Consider the following 22916-nt stretch of genomic DNA (forward strand, 5'->3'; position numbering starts at 1 on the left):
TTCAGAGGCAATGGAGGTGCAATGTAACCATCGAGGTTTGCTGTTTTGGGTAAATGCTGCCATGCCACCACTCTCCTTAGTCCTGATGTGTCCCCTTCTTCCTCACTCTAGGTGCCCCAGCTCTCATGTGGGCAGCCGGTGCCACCTGCAGAACCCGTGTCTCAGCTACCCCTGCAAGAATGCGGGCACCTGCCAGCCCTTCGTCCGTGGCAACGTGGCCGAGTATACCTGTGCCTGCCACCTAGGCTACACTGACAAGCTGTGCCTTACTCCTGAGGAGAACGCGTGTCTCAGCAGCCCCTGCCACAATGGAGGGAGCTGCGACCTTGTCACGCTGACGGAATACAAGTGCCGCTGCCCTCCGGGGTGGTCAGGTAAGCGGGCAGCAAGTCTTTGAGCACCAGAAATCCCAGGTTATTATCAGTCCCAACTCAGTTGGGCTGCAGAATGTTTCTCTAAAGGAAGCTCATGTTCTGTGTTTGCCCCTTCCCTAGGCAAAACATGCCAGCAGGCAGACCCTTGCGCCTCCAACCCTTGTGCCAACAGTGGGCAGTGTGTGCCCTTCGAATCGACCTACGTGTGCAAGTGCCCGCCGGGCTTCCATGGGGCCACGTGCAAGGAGGACACCAACGAGTGCAGCCGCTCCCCTGCCATCTGCAAGAACGGCGGCACCTGCTTCAACGTGGTGGGCTCCTACCAGTGCCAGTGCAGGCAGGCCTACACAGGGCAGAACTGCGAGCACCTTTACGTCCCCTGCAACCCCTCGCCCTGCCAGAACGGAGGCACCTGCCGGCAGACCGGAGACACCACCTACGAGTGCACCTGCCTGCCAGGTATGGATGGGAGCACTGCCCGGTTCTTGCTGGCGGCTTGAAGCTGCCTTTCCTCCTTGGCTTCTAGTGGCCGCGAGCCCTTGGTGGGGGTGGATACGTAGGAAGCTGCCTTCTGCTGAGCCAGGGGATGGGGCTCCTACTGAGCTCCAGCCCTTCACCAGGTGTTTGTGGAGAGGAGTTTCTAGTCCTCAAGAGTTCTGAACCAAAGCATAGGTGCCAACTCCCAGATTGAAAAATCCGGGATCGGCGCGGTGCAGCACCGGAAGCCGCGCTGTGGCCATTTTGGAACTGGGCAGAGCGGCACTGGAAGTTGCTTCTACGCATGCTCTGCCCATTTCCAAAATGGCCGCAGCGCCAGAAATTGCTTCTGCGCATGTCCAGAGACTCTAGACATGTGCAGAAGGAGCCTCCCCGGGGTGGTAAGAATCCGGGGGATTTACTGGGGTTTTTTAAAATCCGGGCTGCCAGCAGGAAACGGCTGGGAAAACGGGGGTTTCCCGGGGAATACGGGAGACTTGGCAGCTGTGAACCAAAGTGCTGAATTAAGTGGAAATACTGTATAGGAAGCTGCCCAATCCCGAGACATTGGTCCAACCAGCTCAGCATTGTCAACACTAACTAATAGCAGCCCTACCTGGTTAATTCAGACCTTTGCTTAGAACCATGAGGGCCAGAATCCTGTTTTATTTTGGGGTGAGGGCTGTAGGTCAGTGCTCTGCATGCAGAAGATCCCAGGTTCAACCCCCAGTACAATCTCCTTGCCTTGAACCCTGGAGAACTGCTGCCACTCAGTGCAAAGGATATAAAGCTAGAATATTCCAATTGCCCGACTGCTATACGGCAGCTCTTTATGGCCCATGCAAACCACGTGGACCCAGAGCAAAGAGGGGCTTCTTTGCCCCCTCTAGCAAGGCATCTGCTAGCAACCTGGCTACTAGTGGTCCTGTCCTGTGGCACCCAGGCTTGACACCTGCAGCTAGAGGTCCCTTGGAAAGGTTTCCTCCCCACCCAAAGTGCTGCTCAGTATCAGTGCAGTCAGTTTCCCAGGCAGCAACCAGATCCTTCCGTGTACCCAGGAGGGGCAGAGAGGGGTCAGTTATCGCAACAGGAGTGTGCTGCTGCCGGGCTCTTCAAAAACAAAGCCCTCTTCCCCTGTTGTTTTTTCCATCCCAACTGCCTGCTAACTTTATCTAAGACCCCTATTGCTGCTGCTGTGCTGCTGTGCTGCTTTGAGTTTGAAAGCATTGGTGCCTCTCCAGCTGATTAATTGCTTGGGACAGGCTCAAAAGGAGTTGCAAAGTGTCTTTGCTGCCTGATCCTTAGATTGGTCAATTGGGATTCTTTGAAAGATTAATCAGTTTGGAGAGGCACGAGTTCAAAAAGTAACAAAGAGGTCTGAATCAGGCTTCCTCTTATCATAGCTGCCCTACTTTTTTAGCATTCACAAATGACTAATTTTTCTTTTTTTCTTTTTGTCTGACCTGCTGCCTATTCTTTCCATTTCTTTTTTTTTTTAACACCCAGTCCCCTTTCTGTGCCTCTTAACAGCAGCCAGAGAGGCAGCAATTTAACAGCTTTGTGACAAGTCAGACATTGGTCCATCTAGCTCCATATTGCCCATACTGACTGGCAGCAGCAGTGGCTCTCCAGGATTTCAGGCAGGGGACATTATTTTTCCTCCAATCATGGCATCTTCATGAAAAGAATAACTTCTCTGAGTTGTAGCTCAGTAGTAGAATACCTGCTTTGCATGCAGAAGGTCCCAGGTTCAATCCCCAGTTGGCATCTCCGGGCAAGGGTGGGGAAAGACTCCTCTAGAAACTTTGGAGTGCCACTGCCATCTGTGTAGACAATATGGAGCTAGATGGCTTGTTGGTCTGACTTGTTCCTGTTTCATTCAGAACTATGAGGACTGGAATCTTTATTTTTAGGGGGAGGGCTGCTTTTTTGTGTGCAGAAGGTCCCAAATCCAGCCCCCAGCAGCATCTCCAGGAGGCTCCCCACGTGAAAACCTAGACTGCCACTATCAGCCAGTGTAGGAAGGTCCTGGACAGAATGGGCCATTTGTCTGACTCATTAAAAGGCAGCTTCTATTGTACATATAGGAAGTAGGAGTTTGTTAAAAAAGACTTGCAGCCTGCAGTCAAAACAGCTGTTGCTTCACTTCTAGGTGTGTGTGTGTGTGTGTCTTTGCAGAACCTGCTTCTCCAGCTCCTTCACTGTACAGTATACTCTCAAGTATATTGCTTTCACCCTGAGTTGAGGACACAGGGTGGCAGCTGGAGAAATCTGTGTCAATGAAGAGCAGAGGAGGAGGGTTCCTCGATCAAACAAGATCCTGCCTTTTCCCTCCTTCTCCTCCTCTTCTTGTTTGGGGAGTGGGAGATACATGCTGCGTGGAAACGAGCAAGGCTCGTTGAGTCCATTGCTGTGTCACGTTAAAGCCTTCAGACTTTGATGGAGTTGGTTCTTGGGAGGAGGCAGAGTATGCATCCAAATGCCAGCCGGCTGGAAAATCACAAGTGGGGGAGAGTTCTGCGGCTGCTCCTATTCCTGAGTCCTTCTTGTGTTCTTCCCTTTGGCGGTATCTGGTTGGCCACGGGGAGAACAGGAGCCTGGGCAAGGTGCACCATTGGCCAGACCCAGCCACAGCAGGGCTCTTTTTAGCTTCCTGTTGCAAAAATGGACCCCTTGTTTCAGGCTGCAAATGCCAAGATGCTAGGAGGATTTCCTTGCACACGGGGCTGGGGGAGGAGAGAGAGAGCAGCAGGAGCAGGAAGAGAAAAGCAGGTTACATCATGGACGGCACGGGGAGCTAAAAGGAGGTGAAGCGGGCAGGGCCCTTCCACTATAAAACCCTGTGGTTGGCGGAGTCTGTGTGGCACCAGTCCCATTCTCTTCCCCCACCCCCAAGTGCAGTGCAGTTCCTTCCTTTCTGGGCCCTGTCTTCCTGCTGTGCTGAATGGAAGGACGCCGGGCGATGGAGCCTCCTGCACTGGAATCTCACACACACTTCATATTGCATTCTCTTCCCCCAATTATTATACAGCTCCTCTTTTGGGAGCTTAGGTAGAAACAGGTTGCTTTGGCCAGATACTCACACAGCTTTTCTGCAGAGTCTTGTACCTGAGTCTCGCTACTCAGGCTTCACAACAAAAGTGAATGTAAACATAGTCTTATGCAAATCAGGTGTGTTGGTTCCTCCAGGGTGCAGCAGTTAAGTTTTTTTTGGGGGGGGGGGACAAACAAATGGTGATGCTCCAAGAACAAATGTGAGTGGAGCCTTTGGCCCTCCAGATTGTTGTTGAACTACATCTACCATCTTCCCATATAGATCAAGAGCCGCTGCTGAGGAAAAAAAAAGGGTGGAATCCCATTAGTAGGGTCACAACATGTGGCACTCTGGAGAGCGAGGGGTGGCATCCAGTTCACCGTGTGCTGTATTTGAACCATCAAGGTTCAAGCCCCCCCCCCCCCAAGAGAAGAAACAAGCAAGCTTGTGTTCTTTTAGAACAGACTTCTTCATGCAGCACGTAGTTATGGCTGTGGAACTCACCCTCCACAAGAAGGAGCGATGGCCAACTAGGATGACTTTAAAATAGGTTTACACAAATTCATAGAGGAGAGTTTACTAGGCACGCTGGGGATGCTTTGCCTCCATATTTGGAAGCAATAAATGCTTCTGAATAGCTGTTGCTGGAACCTACAGGAGGACAGGGTTGCTATTGTGCTCTGCTTGAGGGTTTCCCAAAGGAAGCACATGGCTGGTGACTGTAAGAAGTCTATGCAGCGCTGGGCCCTCTTTGGCCTGATCCAGCAGGCTCTTCTTGTGTTCTTAAGCAAGGGTGGAGGCCCCAAATCCAATATATAAGGTAATTTCCCAGTATTATTTTTTTTTTAATGGGGCACCCATATTTTCATGAGACTGGACGGCATTTCACATCAAGTCAGGCTTGACAGCATCTATAATAATAATAATAATAATAATAATAATAATAATAATAATAATAATAATTTTTATTTATACCCCGCCCTCCCCAGCCAAGACCAGGCTCAGGGTGGCTAACACTGGATATAAAACAATTGATTAAAATACAGCTTAAAACCAAGATTAAATACAACATTAAAATGCAGCCTCATTTCAATAGAAACTCAAATCAAAAACTGTTTGGGGAAGAAAATGGCAAATCTTCACCAGGCCAACTATCCAGACTGGTCCTACATAGTCCAGAAAAAAGCCAGGGAAGTCCCCAAATATGAGTTCCATCACAGAAGAAAAAAGGAAAGTGGGGGAGGGGGTCAAGTTGGTTCCAGGCCAAAGGCCAGGCGGAACAACTCTGTCTTACAGGCCCTGCGGAAAGAAATCAGATCCCGCAGGGCCCTGGTCTTATGAGACAGAGCGTTCCATCAGGTCGGAGCCAGTGTTGAAAAGGCCCTGGCTCTGGTTGAGGCTAATCGGACTTCCTTAGGGCCCGGGACCTCTAGGGTGTTGCTATTTATGGACCTTAAGGTCCTCCGTGGGGCATACCGGGAGACACGGTCCTGTAGGTAAAAGGGTCTTAGGCCGCAAAGGGCTTTAAAGGTCCAAACCAACACCTTAAATCTGACCCTGTGCTCCACCGCAAGCCAGTGCAGCTGGAAAAGCACTGGATGAATATGCTTGAGGGTTTCCGGCAAGCTGAGCACTTTTGCATCCTCTGCCACTAAGTAACAGAGACTGCTGTTTCTCCCCCATTGTCAGAGGGGGCTAAAAGCCAGGTCTGACACATGTTTTCTTCCTTTCCCCTTTTTCTTTTTCTTTCCCCACCTTCAAACACCTGGCAGGTTTTGCTGGTCAGAACTGTGAGGAAAATCTCAACGACTGCCCAGGGAACAACTGCAAGAATGGGGGGACCTGCGTGGACGGGGTGAACACCTACAACTGTCAGTGCCCCCCTGAATGGACAGGTAGGGAATGAAGGCCAAGATCTTTGGGTGGGGGACAAGGGGACAGGTGGGGGTTTGGCTCCAGGGAGGGTCATGGTCAGGGTTTGAAGACTGGCTCAACTGCACCCTTCCAATCCATTCTCTGTTCATAGGGAACACCTAAGATGCCAAGATTTTAATGAACTTGCAGACCTTTACAGATTTATGTTGAAATTTATGAAATACGCAATATTTGTGTTGTTATTGCCATTTTATTGTTGTTGTTGCTCTTGCTACCACTAATAATGTTGCTGGGGCTTATCCCACATTACGCCTCAAAGTAGGCCCATTGAAATGGGTGAATTTGACTCGGTCAGGTCACCCAAATTTTAGTAGGTCAGCTCTCTGCATAGGACTTAGCTGTAAACAACCCACTCTTAAAATGATCACGATTGTTACTGAGTACCTTGCGTTATAGAAGTTAAATAAGTTTGCTGGGTTTTGACAATGAGGGCAAAGATGATGTCCAAGTCATCTCTTTACTCCGCCCCACTGCGATTCCTGCGGACTAGATGACCACCCCCTTGGGACCCTTCCAACTCTTCCAATTCTATGATTCTGTGAACCTCTTCCAGGCCAGTACTGTGCAGAGGATGTGGACGAGTGCCAACTGATCCCCAATGCCTGCCAGAACGGCGGCACGTGCCACAACACCCATGGCAGCTACAACTGTGTCTGTGTCAACGGCTGGACAGGCGAGGACTGCAGCGAGAACATTGACGACTGCGCCAACGCTGCCTGCTTCGTGGGAGCCACCTGCCACGATCGCGTGGCCTCTTTCTACTGCGAGTGCCCTCACGGACGGACAGGTGCGGATCGAGGGAGATGAACGGAAGGTCCCAGCTCCCTCCCCCCGTTGGTACACGAAACCAGGGGTTCCACTTGGGGGTGGGTGGCCATGGCACTTTTGAGAGAGGGAGGGTTGGAGCCCCCCTGCAAGCATTCTTCTCTAAGCACCTGTGCCCGTTTCCTTGCAGGTCTGCTGTGCCACCTCAACGATGCTTGCATCAGCAACCCTTGCAATGATGGGTCCAACTGCGACACCAACCCAGTCACTGGGAAGGCCATCTGCACCTGCCCCTCTGGCTACATGGGGCCTGCCTGCAACCAGGATGTGGATGAATGCTCGCTTGGTAAGTGGGCACAGGGAGGACTTGGCGGGGAGAGAAACCAGTGGAAAGGGACCTGGGTAGTCTGTTCTAGCGTGAAACCCAACGTAATACAGTCAACACACAGGAAATTAAAAAAAGCATGCCTCACACAAGGACTTCAGAGCAAAGCAGATAACAAACTGCAGAACAACAACAACTGTAATCTCAAGTTTGAATCGTAGAGTTTGAAGGGACCCCCCCCCCAAGGACATCTAGCCCAACCCCCTGCAATGCTGGAAATCCAGCTGACAGAGTTACTCTCTCTTGGTTTCAGGTGTTGGGTTTTTCTCACCGATAGAAATTTAGCTGCCATTGATGCCTTTGTTTATGTTTTTCACTTCCATTAGATTTGTAACATAAAGTTGAACTGACCTTGGTCAGCAAAGGGGCCAAATTTATTCTGCTGCCAAACTCCAGTTTAGTAATTGCAGAACGGAAATACAGTGTTTTGTGGATTCCAGCTCCTGACAGTTAAAAGGGGCATAATAACCTTAAAGGAAAGAGGGGAGCCAGCATACCTGCTGTCCCACAGCACTTGGGATATGGAAGGACATTGATTCTGCCCAGAGTTAACACTGCATTATTTAGCAACATTTGGATCCCCCAAAATAGGGAGATGGCTAGAGCAGGTCATCATAAGAAATACTCAAGGAGTACAGTGAAATCCTGAAGCCCAGCTCAGGAGACTACATGCAAACAGAGGGTTTGCGGAAGGACAAGCCCAGGAGCCAGAAAGGTGCAGGCTGGGAGGTCCCGATCCATGGCCATGCTGTGTTGCTTCCATTGGGAGCTACTGCTTCTCTTCTCTGTGTTTTTTTTGTGTGTGTTCAATTTGGATTTGATTTAATATTTGTTTGCCGCTTTCTGGAAGGGGGGGGAGCACAATGGCAGTGCCGAGCTCGGAGCATCTCACGACGACGACAACAACAGTGTTACAAATGAGTAAACAATATTTCTCGTATCGAAAAGCTCACGACAGCATATAGAATAAAGCAAAGGCGAACAATGGAGTAGTACAGAATTAACACAGTTCAGTACAAACTCGGGAAACCAGTAAGGCTAATATAGAATGCTGATTAGGTCTTTTTAATGGTTCTGAACCCAACAGGTGCCAACCCCTGTGAGCATGCGGGGAAGTGCCTCAACACAGAGGGCTCCTTCGAATGCCAGTGCCAGCAAGGCTACTCTGGCCCCCGCTGTGAGATTGATGTGAATGAGTGCTCCTCAAACCCCTGCCAGAATGATGCCACCTGCCTGGACCAGATTGGGGTCTTCCACTGCATTTGCATGCCAGGTGAGTGTCCAGTTCTATGTACCACCCAGGGGGTATCCCGAACAGTGTGCTCTAGGTGTTGTTGAACTCCCAACTCCCTTTATTATTCACTAATTGTAATGAAACCCCACCTTCTCTCCCCCACTCCACCCCGAAGGAGTTCAAGGTGGCATGCATGGTTCTTCCTCTGCTCCTCATTTAATTTAACAACCCTGTGAGGTTGGGCTTAAGATAAGAGGCAGTGACTGGCTCCCAAGGTCCTATCTGGAAAGCTTTGTGGCCAAGTTGGGGTGGGTGGGGATTTTAACCCCGATCTCTCCCAGGTCCTAGTCAACACTCTTAACCACTGCATCAAACCCGACTCTCAGCATAGCCAGTGCCTGTGAATGATGCTGGGAGCTGGTGGCCCAGCAGCACATTAACAGCCTCTGGTACAACCTATTTGTGTATCAGTTTGTGCTTGCACTGTGTGAAGCCTGATGCCTGGGAGAAAGGTGGTCTATGGGCATATTCTGCTTCGACGGTTGCAACACCTGGACTTCTTCCCTACCAGTGAAGTAAAGTCATAAGGTTGGTGCAGCTACTGAAAAGGCCCTGTCTCTTGTTGCCATAAGCTGTGCCTCCCTCTAGGGTGGGACCACGGGGGAAGGACATTTCCTTCTGATCTTAGGAAGAGGGGCAGGTGGGAACCCCATGAAACAGATCACCATGCTCTTCTGAGATCTGGGAGAGACTCTGGGTGTTTGGGCTGCATTTACACATTCAAGAGTGTACATTATTCAACTTGTAAGGGAGCTGCCTCCTAAAACACAGGGTGCTTTGGTGTTTGAGTGCCTGGGTTTTAGGACGTTTAAGAGGGTCTGCCAAGGAAACAAGCAAGCTGCTTTGACCCTAGTCTGGATGCACAGGCTCAGAGCCTTTTAAAAAGTTATTGCCTTGGTGCACCCCAGATCCCCTCCCTTCTGGGCTGCAGGAGTGAGTGGGAGGTTGGAAGGTGGCAGCAAATACCAGAGAGTAAGACCCATTGGCAACACTGCAGGGCTGTTGTGTTGCAGCTGGTTAAGGAAGGGGGTGGGAGAGCCCCGCTTAGGCATGCGCGCGCGCACACACACACACACTGCATCACATCCTGAACAAGAGCAGTCCTGATATGTGTTGATGCACTGCAACCAGGAGTCTCTCCTCCACCATAAAGCCAAAGGAGGAGCTGGCTTGGCCAAAGTTCGGCTTGAGCCATTTGCTGCTGGCTCTTTGAGGCACGAAGCTTTTTCTGCTATAGGTGTGCTGTCCTCTCTGCATGCATCGAGGGAGCACCTTTAGGCTTACCTTTTCTTTCCTTGTCGGGAAACTCCTTTCAGGCTACGAGGGCATCTACTGTGAGATCAACACAGACGAGTGCGCCAGCAGCCCTTGCCTGCACAACGGGAACTGTGTGGACAAGATCAATGAGTTTGCCTGCGAGTGCCCCAGAGGTACTACTGGAGTGGGGTAGGGTGGGGGGTGGAGGGCCATCGATCTCTCCGCCTTCAGTGCAAAGCCTTTGTAGTGAGAACGGAGCTGCAGTTAATCCACCACCCAGAGGCAACCCTCGCTGGCAGGTTTGAAATACGCTCAGAGTGGGCAGCTCGGGGGAAATTGGATGCTTCTCCTCTGATGTCTCTTAATTCTGGCAGTACCAAGGGGCTCCACGCCTGCATTTGAGGTGGAGGAATGTGGTGTTGAGAAGTGGGTTGCCCTGTCTTTGAAGGAGTGTTGGAGGGGGTGGTGGCTGCCACTGCTGTTAGCCCTGGTAAGTAAAGGAAACCTCTGGGTCTAGAGGTCCAGTTTACCTTAGGCAGGGGGTGTCTCCTAGCCTTACCTAAAGAAGCCACCAGGGGTTGAACCCTGGGGTTTTGAACCTTGTGTATGCAAAGCAGAAGCTCCATGCCACTGGTAGCTTTTTCCCTTAAAAAAGGAAGTAAGATTGCTAGACCTCGTGATTCTAAATAAAGGGCAGGTTTAAATAGAAAGCTGCCTTGCACAGACAGAATTTGCACTGTGTTCAGGACAGAAGGATCCCCCACCCCCTGCATCAGAGGTGTTGTGTCTCTAAATGCCAGTTGCTGGGGGATGGCTAGCAAGGATGGTGCTGTTGTGCTCAGAGCCCTGGTGTGCACGTCATGTGTGGATGAGAGGAGTGTGGGCTGGGAAGCTTGGGAATCACCCAGGCACACTCATCTTCAGGCAGACAGGACTGGTTTTGTGCTCTTGCTCAGTGCCTGCCCTATGGAGAAGCTGAGTTTATCATATGGTGTGTGTGTGTGTGTGTGTGTGTGTGTGTGTGTGTGTGTGTGTAAAATTGCTTTGTCATTACAAGATTCCTAACGGCAAATATAATTCAGGGTAAGTAGTTGTGACCACAGAAAAAACACCAATGACCTTTGTGGATCCTGTTACCTTTTTAGAGGTTGCATTCACTTGGTGGTTTATTTTGCCTTCATGACGTTTCCTCTGTGTTATTTTTGAACTTTCGCATGTGATAAAAGCCAGAGATATAGTAGAATACAGTGGAGGTTTCACACTCATTTCTGTGTTATTTGCAAACAGACTTTTCTTCTGGAAGCAAGTAACACAGAGATACATGTTAAAACTTGCTCTACATTCCACTAGATTTCTAGAGGTGGCTTCTTCGCCATGTTAAAGCTCATCTATAATGCAGGAATCAGCAGTTAGGGAAACTTCAGGAAAGTGGGATAAACTGTGCTGGGATTGCAGCCTTGCACTATATTCCTGGAAGTGGATTTACATCGTGTGAAAGCTCAAATATAACATGGAAACTAGCAGTTGGGGAAATGTCAGGAGAAGGGAGTAGACCAGGGGTCAGCAAACTTTTTCAGCAGGGCGCTGGCCCACTGTCCCTCAGACCTTGTGGGGGCAGGGGGGGCAGACTATATTTTGAAAAGAAAAGAAAAAAAAGAACAAATTCCTATGCCCCACAAATAACCCAGAGATGCATTTTAAATAAAAGGACACATTCTACTAATGTAAAAACACGCTGATTCCTGGACCGTCCACGGGCCGGATTTAGAAGGCGATTGGGCCGGATCTGGCCCCTGAACCTTAATTTGCCTACCCATGGAATAGACTGCCATGTAAACATAGCTGAAGTTTATGTTACACCGGCTGCACAACAAGCCTCTGTGCCACTTTTGCAGAGCTAAGATGCTGAGGGCTGGGGTTAGGGGTTCTACCCTGCTGATTAGAAGGGGCCGCTACTTTGGGGCTTGTTTTGCCCCACTCAAGACACCCCCTTTTTGTGCAACTCAGAACAGCAAAGGCACACACCTCTCCTCTCAGCATAAAGAGACCTTCAAGCCAAGCTCTACTTCCTCCTTCATCTGGGAGACAGAATGAAAGCGAGGGAGCGAGGATCAATTTAAATAATGGCAGGAACAAGATTTGCACTTGTAAAGCCCCCCCCCCCAAGTTGGGGAATAATTTGGAGAGGGGGAGCACTGGGAAGCTGGGAGAGGCCGAATGAGAGGAAGGCTGGATGGATATAAATGAGGTGTTGCAGTCAACAGAATGAGAGAATGGGAGAGAGGGCCAGATAATCCATGAAATGGGGCTGGGGGGGGCTTTTTGAAGTTGAGAGGCCGGGCTTTCCTCCTCCTCCTCCTCTGTAGATCTAAATAAGATGTTCTCAGGGAGAGCCAGTCCAGCACCCATTCAGAACCCCAGGCAGCTGTCTCCATGGCGATGGAGAGAGAAGGCCCTGAAAAACTTGATTTGGGGGCTGAATGGAGGGAGAGCAGAGCCCCACCATGCAGAGGGCTGGCACCCCAAGTGTTGTTGTGGAGTAGTTGCCACAACAAGCCACGATTTACTAGCAAGAAGAGGGTTTGAAGGTGTTCCCTACCCTTCAGCGTCCAGTTGGAAGAGTTTCTGTGTGCATGGAGGGGTGTGTGAAAACCCATAGGGGTCCGTGTGTGTGAGAGAGAGAGGGGGGGGAGAAGAAAGCCCCACATTCACACCATAAAGCACTATGTTTCTACTTTGAAGAGTCATGGCTTCCCCCAAAGAAACCTGGGAGCTGCAGTTTGTTCAGGGTGCTAAAAGTTCCTAGGAAACCCCTCTACTGTATTCCCTTCACGGAACTACAGTTTACTGAGTTCACTTTGGAGAGGCATTGATGGTTAAACTGCTCTAGGAATTGTAGCCCTGTAAGGGGAATACGGGGGGTTGCCTAACAACTCAACCCCCTGAACAAACTATAGTTCCCAGGATTTCTTGGGGGAAAGCAGTCTACTTAAAATGTATGGTGGCCAGAGAGTGCCGGGGGGGGGGGGGAGAGAGAGAGAGAGAGAGAGAGAGAGAGAGAGAGAGAGAGAGAGAGAGAGAAGTCATATTGACTTTCTGTAGTGAAGTGGAGCAGATTTCTACTGCTTCGGTGCTGCAAACTTCCCAGAAACAAAATGTGTAACTAAGAAGGTGCTGGAGACAGCAGAGAGTTGGCTGTCGCTTTCGCACCTGGGCACTGTGCCAAGTGGGGCAACTGAAAAAAAGGGGGCAGCCAAGCCCCCATGACAGGCTTTTTACGCTCTCTAGAGAAGATTTCCAGAGACAGGACAAGATCTTGGAAGGGGGGGGCAATGCCCATCTGTCAGTTTGCATTTTCACATTTCTGGACATTTTTAAGGGATTGAGGATGGGGGGGGGATGCAGCTTTACCCTCCAGTTTATGGAAAATCAAAAGAGTTAACGTAATTGTCCGCCCCGAACTGGGTCCGTCCCGTCCCCCGCCCCACTTTGGGGCTGAGGATGTTTGTGGGAAGGCAGCTGTGAAGTGTATAATGACAGCCTATTCATCAAGATATTTCACAGAAAAGGTTTTTTGGCTTTTATTCCCAACTCCTCTGACTGTCCCTTGGGTACTCCTTTTTTTAAAAATAAAAGTGACTGGGAAATTCAAGCAGGGTGTCTGGACTGCATCCTGACTAGATAAAGATGTGCACAAAGGGGTTGTTGCCAGCGAAGCCCTACTGAAGAGTAGAATAATTGAAAACTGAAGTTAGGAATGCCCGTAATTTCCAATAGGTCTACCTTGAGTAGAACTAAAACCGAACTTAAGAAGGGCCTGGCTGCTGGATCAGGCCACTGGCGCCCCTCTATGCCAGCATCCTGTTCTCACTTGTGGTCAACCTGATGCCCATATGGGAAGCCTGCAAGCAGGATCTAAGCACAAGAGCCCTCCCTATGCCAAGGTTTCTAGTATCTAGTTCAGTATTGTGCCCACTGACAGGCAGCAACAACACTCCAGTGGTTTCATGCAGCCTGGGACTGAACCTGGGACCTTCTGCATGCAAAGCAGTGACACTCTCACTAAAGCCACAGCCCCTTTCCTAAAGCCCCTACCGTCTCCCTTTCTGGTTACCTAGAGGAATGCCTTACTTGTCACAGGTGACTGGGCAAGAAGAGGCTTCTCACCTGTGGAAGAGGTGGGAGCCATACTTGTTCCTTATCAGCAAGGGAGAGGAGGAGGGTGACCACTGCAGGGGTCTCGGCCATCCTGAAGTCCGTGCTCAGGCCAAGCTCAGCCTCTTTTGTTTCCTGGCAGGTTTCAATGGCCACCTGTGCCAATATGATATTGATGAGTGTGCCAGCACCCCGTGCAAGAATGGTGCCAAGTGTGTTGATGGCCCCAGTGCCTACACCTGTGAATGCACTGAAGGTAAGCAGGGTTGGGGGTGTGGGATCTCTGACCTCTTCTGGAGGGCGGGGATTCTGGGGCAAGGGGGCAGGCCATTGCGGAAATAATGTATTTCATTGCACGCAAAGGGATTTGATTTATTAGACTTTTATATCGCTTTGTGCTAAAAGAAAGTCTCTAATGTGCTTTAGTATATATTTCGTAACATGCCTTGATTGAAAACAAAACCTTTCTGTGCAGCACAAAAATGCTTAAAACAAATTATCAGTAAGAAGAATAAACAGCAATAATTTAAGAACTTTTTTAAAGGTTAAAAGCACAGTGAACTAAAGCTTACATAAACTTTCTAAATACCTGGTTAGGCCTGTCTAAACAAAAATGTTTTTAACAGGTGCCAGAAAGAGTACAGTGAATGTGGTTGCCTGAAGTCACTAGGCAGGGAGTTCCAAAGTATACTGCAAAGTAATGCAAAATAGCACAACATAGTAGAGAATGTTACACAATGTTGGAACAAGTAAGAATTGTAAAACAAAACACACACACCGTAAAGCACGGACTGAACATTGTTAACAACAGTGTCATTAAAATTGCCCATATCCCCAGGTGAATAAGGGCTTTTACTGGAAGAGGGCTACCTGGAGATTCCAGGGGCTATATACCACAGAGCTCCGACCCTTCCCCTAAGAATAAAGTAAGATTCTAGTCCTCATAGTTCTGACGGAAGGGCTGAGTTAAATAGTTACGTTGTGGGTGCCATATACTGAGACTGACCCTTTGTGCATCTAATTCATTATTGTTTGCACTGAGTAGTGTCTAATTTTTCTTTTTCTGCATTTCATCAGACATGAGTCTAACACACACTTTGCTCGTAAAGCCAGGCCTACTGCCTATTCTCTCTTTGTCTGTGTGTGTTTAAAATAAACCTCAGTCCTGCTTCTGTGCCTCTGACAGTAGCCTGAGAGGCAGCAGTTTACCAGCCTTCTACTGATGCCATTGGTCCCTCTAGCTCAGTCCACACTGGCTGGCAGCAATGGCACTCCAGAGTTTTCAGGCAGGAGATATTCCAGCCATACCTGGAGATAAATGTGGGGATTGAGCCCAGGGGCCTTTTGCATACCAAGCAGATGCCACCATGACACTTCCTCAGATGTTTCTGAAAGGCCTAGATGGGTCTCAGTCCAGCTTGCAACCTAGAAATGCTTTCAGGAGGGGAGGAGCAGCAACCCTGATTATTGACTGGTGCAATGCCAGGGTCCCTGGCACCGACAACTGGCGGCATCCCCCCCCCCCGGAAAATATTTGGACTCTGTTTCCATTCTCTCTCTCCCTCCCCCACTCCTTGTGAGTTTTGCTCTGTGCAGCACCTGACACAATGGAGGCAGCCCCCTCCTCACCTCGGCTGAAAGCCAAACATTCTTGGGGAAGGGGGATGTTGTGTGCCAGCCGTTGGGGTCCTTGCCTTTGGTCTCCTCCTTCCTTCTTGGGCCCCTCGCCTCCCCGCAAAGGTGAAAGCGGGGACGGAGCAATACAAAAACAAAAACAAAAAAAACAGGCCATTTCCAAACCCACATACACACAGGGTGGTTTTTTTGGGGGGGGGGGTAGCAGGGGCCGTGCGCACTTGATGAGTGAAACTCAAGTAGGTTTGGGGACAAAGCCGACGCCATGAGCCGGCAGCAGTGAACAGAGGTGCTTTTGTGGGGGTCCTCCCGCTAAAAATCTTCCAGCTGAACAGTCTCTAATGAGCATCTTGGTCTCGCGGATGAAAAGCTGAGATGTGGATTTCGTTGATGGGGGAGGCCTGTGGGGAGGGGGGGAACAGTCAAAGCCTGACTTTGTCTTCCTTCCAACCCCACCCCCCACCCCTCTTCCTCCCCCCCCCACTCTGGGCTTTTGTCCTCCTCCCTCCTCTGTCTCCCGGCACTTCTCAGTTGCTATTATCCCTCCATACAGGCAGCCGTACATGCAGCCGTTTGTCCCAGCCGAACCCGCACACACCCACCCCTTTTGCACCTCCCCCTCCCCTCCTGGTCCTGCCCTTTTGGATTCCAAGGCCAGCCTCTCTGAGCTGCATGCAGACGAAGTGGGGAAAGAGGCTGCCTCTGGCCTCCTGCGAAAGGCAGGAAGAAAGGGGTAGTCTGTGCAAGGGGAGCCATTGTGCGCTCCCAGGGACAAAGCCAGGCTCTCTTTGCATTCAGTTGGGAGGCAGTAGGGAGGGGGGTGGGGCTCCTTCTCCTTCTTCTGATCGTTAGGGAACCTCCCCTCCAAATCCTCTTGCCACGCGCTGTCTTCCCTTTGCAGCTAGGGTCCCCCTATCCATGTCTTGGCCACGCCGCCGGGCAAAGGGGTTGTTAGCTGCTGGGCTCAAGGGCACTTGGTGTGTGTTTGGTTCAGCTTCTGGGCCCCAGGCTCTCTGTGGGGGCTTCCCCAGGAACTCATCTGTATAGGAAGCTGCCTCATGCTAAGTCAGACCATTACATAGGAACATAAAGTGAGCCACTTGGATCTGGCCATCTAGCATGCTGTTTGCAGAGTGACCAACCACAGTGGCCCACAATCAGGACCTGAGCACAAGAGCAACTCTCCCTTCCTGTGGTTTCCAGCAAATGGGATTCAGAAGCATTGCTGCCTCTGACCGTGGAGGAAGGGTGCAGCCATCATGGCTAGTAGCCGCTGATAAACCTCTTCCTCTTCCTTCTCCATGAATCTGCCCAATCCTCTTTTAAAGCCATCCAGGTTGGTGGCTGTCACTGCCTCCTGCAGGGGTGAGTTGCGCAGTTCGACTGGCCTCCACTTCCTGCACCAGCCGCTGATTCCAAACCAGCTTCAAGGTCACAGGAATGAGAAGAGCCACCTATGACTCCTGTAAGGACTGGTCATACTGGTGTTCTGTGATCAGGCTCTCCCTTAGAGAGAGGAGGCTCAGAAGGTGGCCACAAGAGTCCTTTTAGCTGTGCCCCACCAACCTCTGGAATGCTTTCTCAAGTGAAACCCACCTGCTGCAGACATTGACATCTTTTCAGTGCCTACGGTAGTTAAGACTTTCCTCTCCCTGCCCCCTGCCCAGGCTGCTCAGCAGTTGATAGAATTTGAAAAGTTTTTAAAAGTTTTTAACAGTTTTAAAACTCAATTGCAAGTTGCCTATGGGTTGCCCTGAGTTGGTTTTTGTTGTTGTTTATTAAGCTTACAAGTTGCTTTTTTACAAAAAATAACTCAAAGCAACTTATAAGGAAATAGCACATGCATTAAAACCAACAGAAAGGTAGACTCTTAAGTGCAAACGTGTTTCATATATGGACCTCACAAGTCTGGGGTTTAATATTAATGCACAAATGGACAACACGTCCAAGAGTGTCAAACTAACAATCAAGCCACTACTGTTCAATCAACCTGGTATAGTTCTGTGATATATATGCAACATCAATAGAGCATGGTTATAGGCCTCTGAGGACACCTGGCAACTTGTGGAATGGTACAGTGTACATTTGTTTAAAAACTGAAATCTTTGAAGTTAATTGTAATTAAATGGACATTTGGTGCTTCTGCAGGATGGCATGGTTAATATTCATTGTTGCTTCTTGTATACATAAGTAAAAACAATAGCATATTGGGGTTGGGGAGGGCCCAGTATAAAACAAAACAGAAAAAGATCTGTGTTGGGGTGACTCCCAATTTATTGATTGATTGATTGACTGACGGACTGATTGTCATGACCTGCTTGGTGTTGCCTCCTCCTCAGGCTTTTCTGGCCCCCACTGTGAGACTGACATTAACGAGTGTGACCCAGACCCTTGCCACTATGGGACCTGCCAAGATGGCATTGCCACCTTCACCTGCCTCTGCCAGCCAGGCTACACGGGGCGTCTCTGTGACATGAACATCAACGAGTGCCAGAGCCAGCCTTGCAAGAATGGGGGCACCTGTCAGGATCGGAACAATGCTTATAACTGCCTCTGCCTCAAAGGGACAACAGGTAAGAGCTCCTAGGGGTGTTCGCTGCAGAAGTCTTTTTGTAAAAAAATAAAATAAAATCCTAAGGGATGTTTAGGGAAGGCAAAGGCTCAGGGCAGACAAAGGAAAGTACTTCTGCACTCAACACATAGATTAGCTATGGGAATTGCTCCCCATTTTTGCAAGGGCTACATCATCTCCATTCTATACTTGCAAGGAATTGATCCGGCAGCGTGGCAGCACCTCATGCCCACTTGAGGATGTCCCAGTGAGAATCCCACAAGCAGGAAATAGGAGCATAAGAAGAGCCTGCAGGATTAGGCCAAAGGGTATCCATCTAGTCCAGTGTCCTGTTCTTAAAGTGGTTAGCAAGGAGGACAAAAGCCCTCCCCACACCAGTGGTTTCCAGCAACTGGTATTGAGAAGCATTGCTGCCTCTCAACTGTAGAGGCAGAACATAGTCTTTATAGCTAGTGGCCATCAATAGCCCTCTCCTCCTCCATGAATTTGACTAATCCCCTTTTAAAGCTATGCAAGTTGATGGGCATCACTGCCTTCATTGGGAGCGAGTTTCACTGATGACAGAAGAAGTCCTTTCTTTTATCTGTTCCAAATCTTCTATCATTCAGCTCCATTGGATGCCCACAGAGTTCCAGCATTACAAAAGAGGGAGAAAAGCTTTGCTCTGTTCACTTTCCCCATGCCATGTGTAATTTTGCAAATTTCTACCATGCCCCCTCTTGCCTTTTCTTTAAACTGAAAAGTCTCAAATGCTGCAGCCTTCCTCAGGTGAGAGGCTCAATCAGCCCCTTGTTGCTTGGTTCCAGCTTGGTTCCCCTATCGCTCAGCCTGGAAACTGAGATCCAGCTCCAAGGATCTCATTGTGAGAAGTGAGGTTAAGGGAATTAGGCAGAAGGCCTTCTCAGCAGCCATGCCCACCCAATGGAATGCCCTCCCAGCAGATGTCAAGGAGATAAATATCTGACTTTTAGAAGACATCTGAAGGCAGCCCTGTATAGGGAAGTTTTTAATGTTTGATGTTTTACTGTGTTTGATGTTTTAATCTGTTGGAAGCCACCCAGAGTGCCTGGGCCAACCCAGTCAGATGGATGGCATATAAATAAATTCTTATTCTTATTCTTATTATTAAGGGCCCAATTGCGAGGTCAACGTGGATGACTGTGCCAGCAATCCGTGTGACTATGGCAAGTGCATCGACAAAATCAATAGCTACGAGTGCACCTGTGAGCCTGGATATGCAGGTGAGGACGGGGGGTGGGATAGGAGCAGCATGGGATCATAGAACCATAGAATTGTGGAGTTGAAAGGGACCTAAACCAACAATGGTTGCGTTACAGTGCAATGCAGGGAAGCCATTCTTGCACTGTATTGGGTTTTCTTTACGGCTATGGTGATTGGTTCTGGGTTGTGACACTGGGCCAGCCTCTGACCTCTTTCTCTTACCCAAACCTCACAGGGAGGATGTGCAACATCAACATTGATGAATGTGCCAGTAACCCTTGCCACAACGGAGGCACCTGCAGGGACGGCATCAACGGCTTCGTTTGCGTCTGCCCAGAGGGCTACCATGATCCCATGTGCCTCTCGGAAGTCAATGAGTGCAACAGCAACCCCTGCATCCACGGGAAATGCAATGATGGCCTGAATGGGTAAGCTTCTGGGGAGACAACTCGGGGGCTCTCTGCCTGGCATGGGAGAGTTCCCTCTGCTGTCTCACATGATTAGATGCAGCCCTTTCCAAGCTGAGATTAGAGCAAGGTGAGAGGTTCTGGGGTCACTTCCCAGATAGTCACCTCCCAGGTTCTAATAGTCACTTGGTTGGGCACCATGACAACAGGATCATCATCAATAATTATCTATTGCTTTATTGGGGGGGGAACACCATCTAAGCAGTTTCTGTATAACACAGTAAGACAATTTTTAAAAAGAGAAAGAGAAATGTATGTACAACATTAAAAACAAAAAATATAAAGGAATATACCATGGAAGCTACAAAATGACACTGAGCAGAAGGTGAAGTCTAAGAAATCTTACCAAGTGTTTTGGTTACAGAAGGAAATTTCTGATCACTATCCTGCACATAAGAATAGACAGTGGTTTAGAAGCTCCTTGTTGCAATTCCAACATCACATTTGGTGGAACATGCTTTTAGTGTGGTCATCCAAGCAAAGAAATCAGATTCCTAAATGTGGTGATTTAATACTCCTGCTAAGTAACTTGAAACCAGACATGAAGCCCATGCATCGCATTAAGAATTTGCTGCACAGTGAAGGAGTTACTAAGACTCTTGCTAAATGACTATCAGATGTTGAAAAGCTGGCATCCCTGCATCAAGTTCCATCAATTTTGTTGAATTAATTAAACTCAATAGTTTTAATTGGATTTTGAATAAATGTGCAATTAATTGTTACTGTTTTGAATTTTATTGTGCTGTTACCTTCCTTAGTGAGTTGTGAAAACCACTATTCTGAATAATGCTTTTTATAGTTTAGGGGGCCATGGGGATGGGTTGAAGGAGCCAAGGGCATGGTGGCCCAGCAAAATTTTGGGAACCACCGCTCTGTGTCTAGGGATAGTCTACCTCTGAGTAACCGATGATGGGGAACAACAATTGGAGAGTGTTCTTGTGCTCAGATCCTATTGAAGCATTTGGTTGGCCACTATGAGAACAGGATGCTGGGCTAGATGGTCCACTGGCCTGATCCATCAGGCTCTTCTAATGTTCTTTCAGCCTGCTTTGAATCATTCTTGGTTTGCATTATCCTCCAAGCATCCGTAAGAGACGTGGTTTTCCTGTGACTGCATGGAATCTATGGGGTCAGAGGCAAGTTGCCCCTGAACGCCAATTTCTAGGAATCACAAGTGGGGCTGTTGCACTCAAGTCCTGCTTGTGGGTTACTGAATAGTGGCATCTGGTTGGCCAAGAGTGGGAACAAGATGGCTGGACTAGATGGGCCATTGGCCTGACCAAATAGGCTCTTCTTATGTTCCTATAACAGCTGCCTTGCACCAAGGAAAAGAGAGTCCAGAGAGGTTTCAGGAAGTGTCCCAGCTTAGTAGAACAGCAGATGTTTCCCAGGCAGAAAGTCCAACAGGGCTGGGGCTGTCCACTGCCTGAAGCTCTGGGGAGCCACTGCCAGCCAGTGTAGAGAATGCTAAGGTAGATGGGCCAAGAGTTTGGCAGCTTCCTGTCTTTGTTTGCCAGTTTGATGTCAGTTGCTAAGAATCATAAGCAGGGAGGTGGCTAATACATTCAGCTCTTCCTTTTGTGGGCTTCTGAGAGAAGAAGATGCTGGACAAGATGGGGCCTCCTTGGGCCTGATCCAGCTGTTGCGGGACCCTTCTGAGGTTCTTAGAACTGTATACATGCACAGTGTCTAAAAGGATCAGGGCACCCAGGGGTGGCAGGATGGCAGCCTCTTTGAGCAGCAGACATTTGGAACCAAAGATTACAAGATGGGTCTCTGTTGGGGGGGTGGCTGCTGTAGGCACACAGTCTGCACCAGCCCCTTTCAATTGCCAACTTGGTGCCCGCCAGATTCTTTGGACCACAATTCACCCATCAGGAGGAGGAGTTGTGTCATCCAAAACATCTGGAAGCCTCCACGTTGGTCTTTACACATGCACATGCTCAGGGTGGCGCTCATTGACATTCTGCTTCTTAACAACAGCTACAAGTGCGATTGTGACCCAGGCTGGAGCGGGACAAACTGCGACATCAACAACAACGAGTGCGAATCCAACCCTTGTATGAATGGTGGCACCTGTAAAGATATGACCAGCGGCTACATCTGTACCTGCCAGGAGGGCTTCAGCGGTAAGAGGTCTGGGGAGAGCGGACAGGGAGCGCTTGCCCTGGCCTTGAGCGCACCATGAAGTGTGACTGGCCCATGGTGTAACAGTTAGTGTCATTCTACAGTCCAGTCAGTAGGTGGCGCTAGACTTCCTGGTTATAGCTGGGTGGAGCTTCCTGGTCACTGCTCTTGTTCTTTTTTGAGAGAAACAATCGAAACTGTATTAAAAGCCAGGAAAAATAAGAGAAAACAAACCAGAAGGAAGGAACATTGATTAAATGGAAGGATGGGGTTTCTTCAGGGGGCGTTGGAGGCTGTGTAAAATGAGGCTGGGGGCCACAGGCTGCCCACCTCCAGGGGCTCCAAAGTTTGTAGCCTAGAGTAAACCCACTGAAATGAATGAGCCTGAGTTAGTCATGGTTGCTAATTTCAATAGGTCTGAGAAGGGCTAGGACCTTCACCCCTAAGATCCCAAGGTGGGTCACAACAATTTAAAATACAACATTAAAAGCAGTTTAAACAAATTGCCTTAAATGGCTCGGCGCTGCAATACCTCAAGGGCCGCTTCTCCCCTTATAATCCATCCCAGACTCTGTTTTCATCATCCGAGGCCCTTTGTCGTGTGCTGCCTCCATGTGAGGTCCAGAGGGTGGCAGCACGAGAATGGGCCTTCTCTCTCATGGCTCCCTGTTTGTGGAATCCTCACCCCTGGGAGGTTTTGCTGGCACCATCATCATATATCTTTAGGTGCCAGGTGAAAGTGCCGCTCTTCAACTAGGTTGTTGGCTGATTAATATTCTACAGCCTTTAAAAGCCTTATTGTTTTGCTGTTTTGTTTGTTTTGTTTTATTCATTTATTTACTTGTTTTTAATCCTGCATTTTATTCAGTGAACCACCCTGAGATCTTGTGATGAAGGGCAGTATATCAATCAATCAATCAATCAATCAATCAAATAAATGAATGAATAAAATTGCAGGTCATAAGAATAGGGAGGATCCTAAACATATGCCTCTCAGGTGTGTCAAAGGCCAGAGAGGAAGGTATGTCATCAGCATGCTTGCTGAAAACCTTTCTATTGCTCCAGATGAGGCAACCCCAAACTTTGGCCATCGATATGTTTTGGACTACAATTCCCATTATCCCTGACCACTGGCCCTGTCAGCTAGGGATTATGGGAGTTGTAGGCCAAAACATGTGGAGGGCCGCAGTTTGGGGATGCCTGCTCCTGACCTATGCA

At 49.1% G+C, this 22916-nt stretch overlaps 1 protein-coding gene across 1 annotated transcript in view; it reads left to right on the forward strand.

Annotated features, from left to right (window-relative positions):
• NOTCH1 (notch receptor 1) overlaps window positions 1-22916 on the forward strand; it is an 87339-nt gene that overhangs the window by 34705 nt on the left and 29718 nt on the right. The window contains exons 2-13 of the mRNA XM_060270314.1: window positions 112-374; window positions 495-833; window positions 5658-5780; window positions 6374-6607; window positions 6776-6931; window positions 8058-8243; window positions 9581-9694; window positions 13819-13932; window positions 17651-17884; window positions 19014-19124; window positions 19340-19532; window positions 21555-21700. Coding sequence (XP_060126297.1) covers window positions 112-374; window positions 495-833; window positions 5658-5780; window positions 6374-6607; window positions 6776-6931; window positions 8058-8243; window positions 9581-9694; window positions 13819-13932; window positions 17651-17884; window positions 19014-19124; window positions 19340-19532; window positions 21555-21700 — 2213 coding nt within the window. The remainder of the gene's footprint in view (window positions 1-111; window positions 375-494; window positions 834-5657; window positions 5781-6373; window positions 6608-6775; window positions 6932-8057; window positions 8244-9580; window positions 9695-13818; window positions 13933-17650; window positions 17885-19013; window positions 19125-19339; window positions 19533-21554; window positions 21701-22916) is intronic.

The sequence above is a fragment of the Zootoca vivipara genome, chromosome Z, assembly GCF_963506605.1.
Source record: "Zootoca vivipara chromosome Z, rZooViv1.1, whole genome shotgun sequence".
NCBI classification, from domain to species: domain Eukaryota; kingdom Metazoa; phylum Chordata; class Lepidosauria; order Squamata; family Lacertidae; genus Zootoca; species Zootoca vivipara.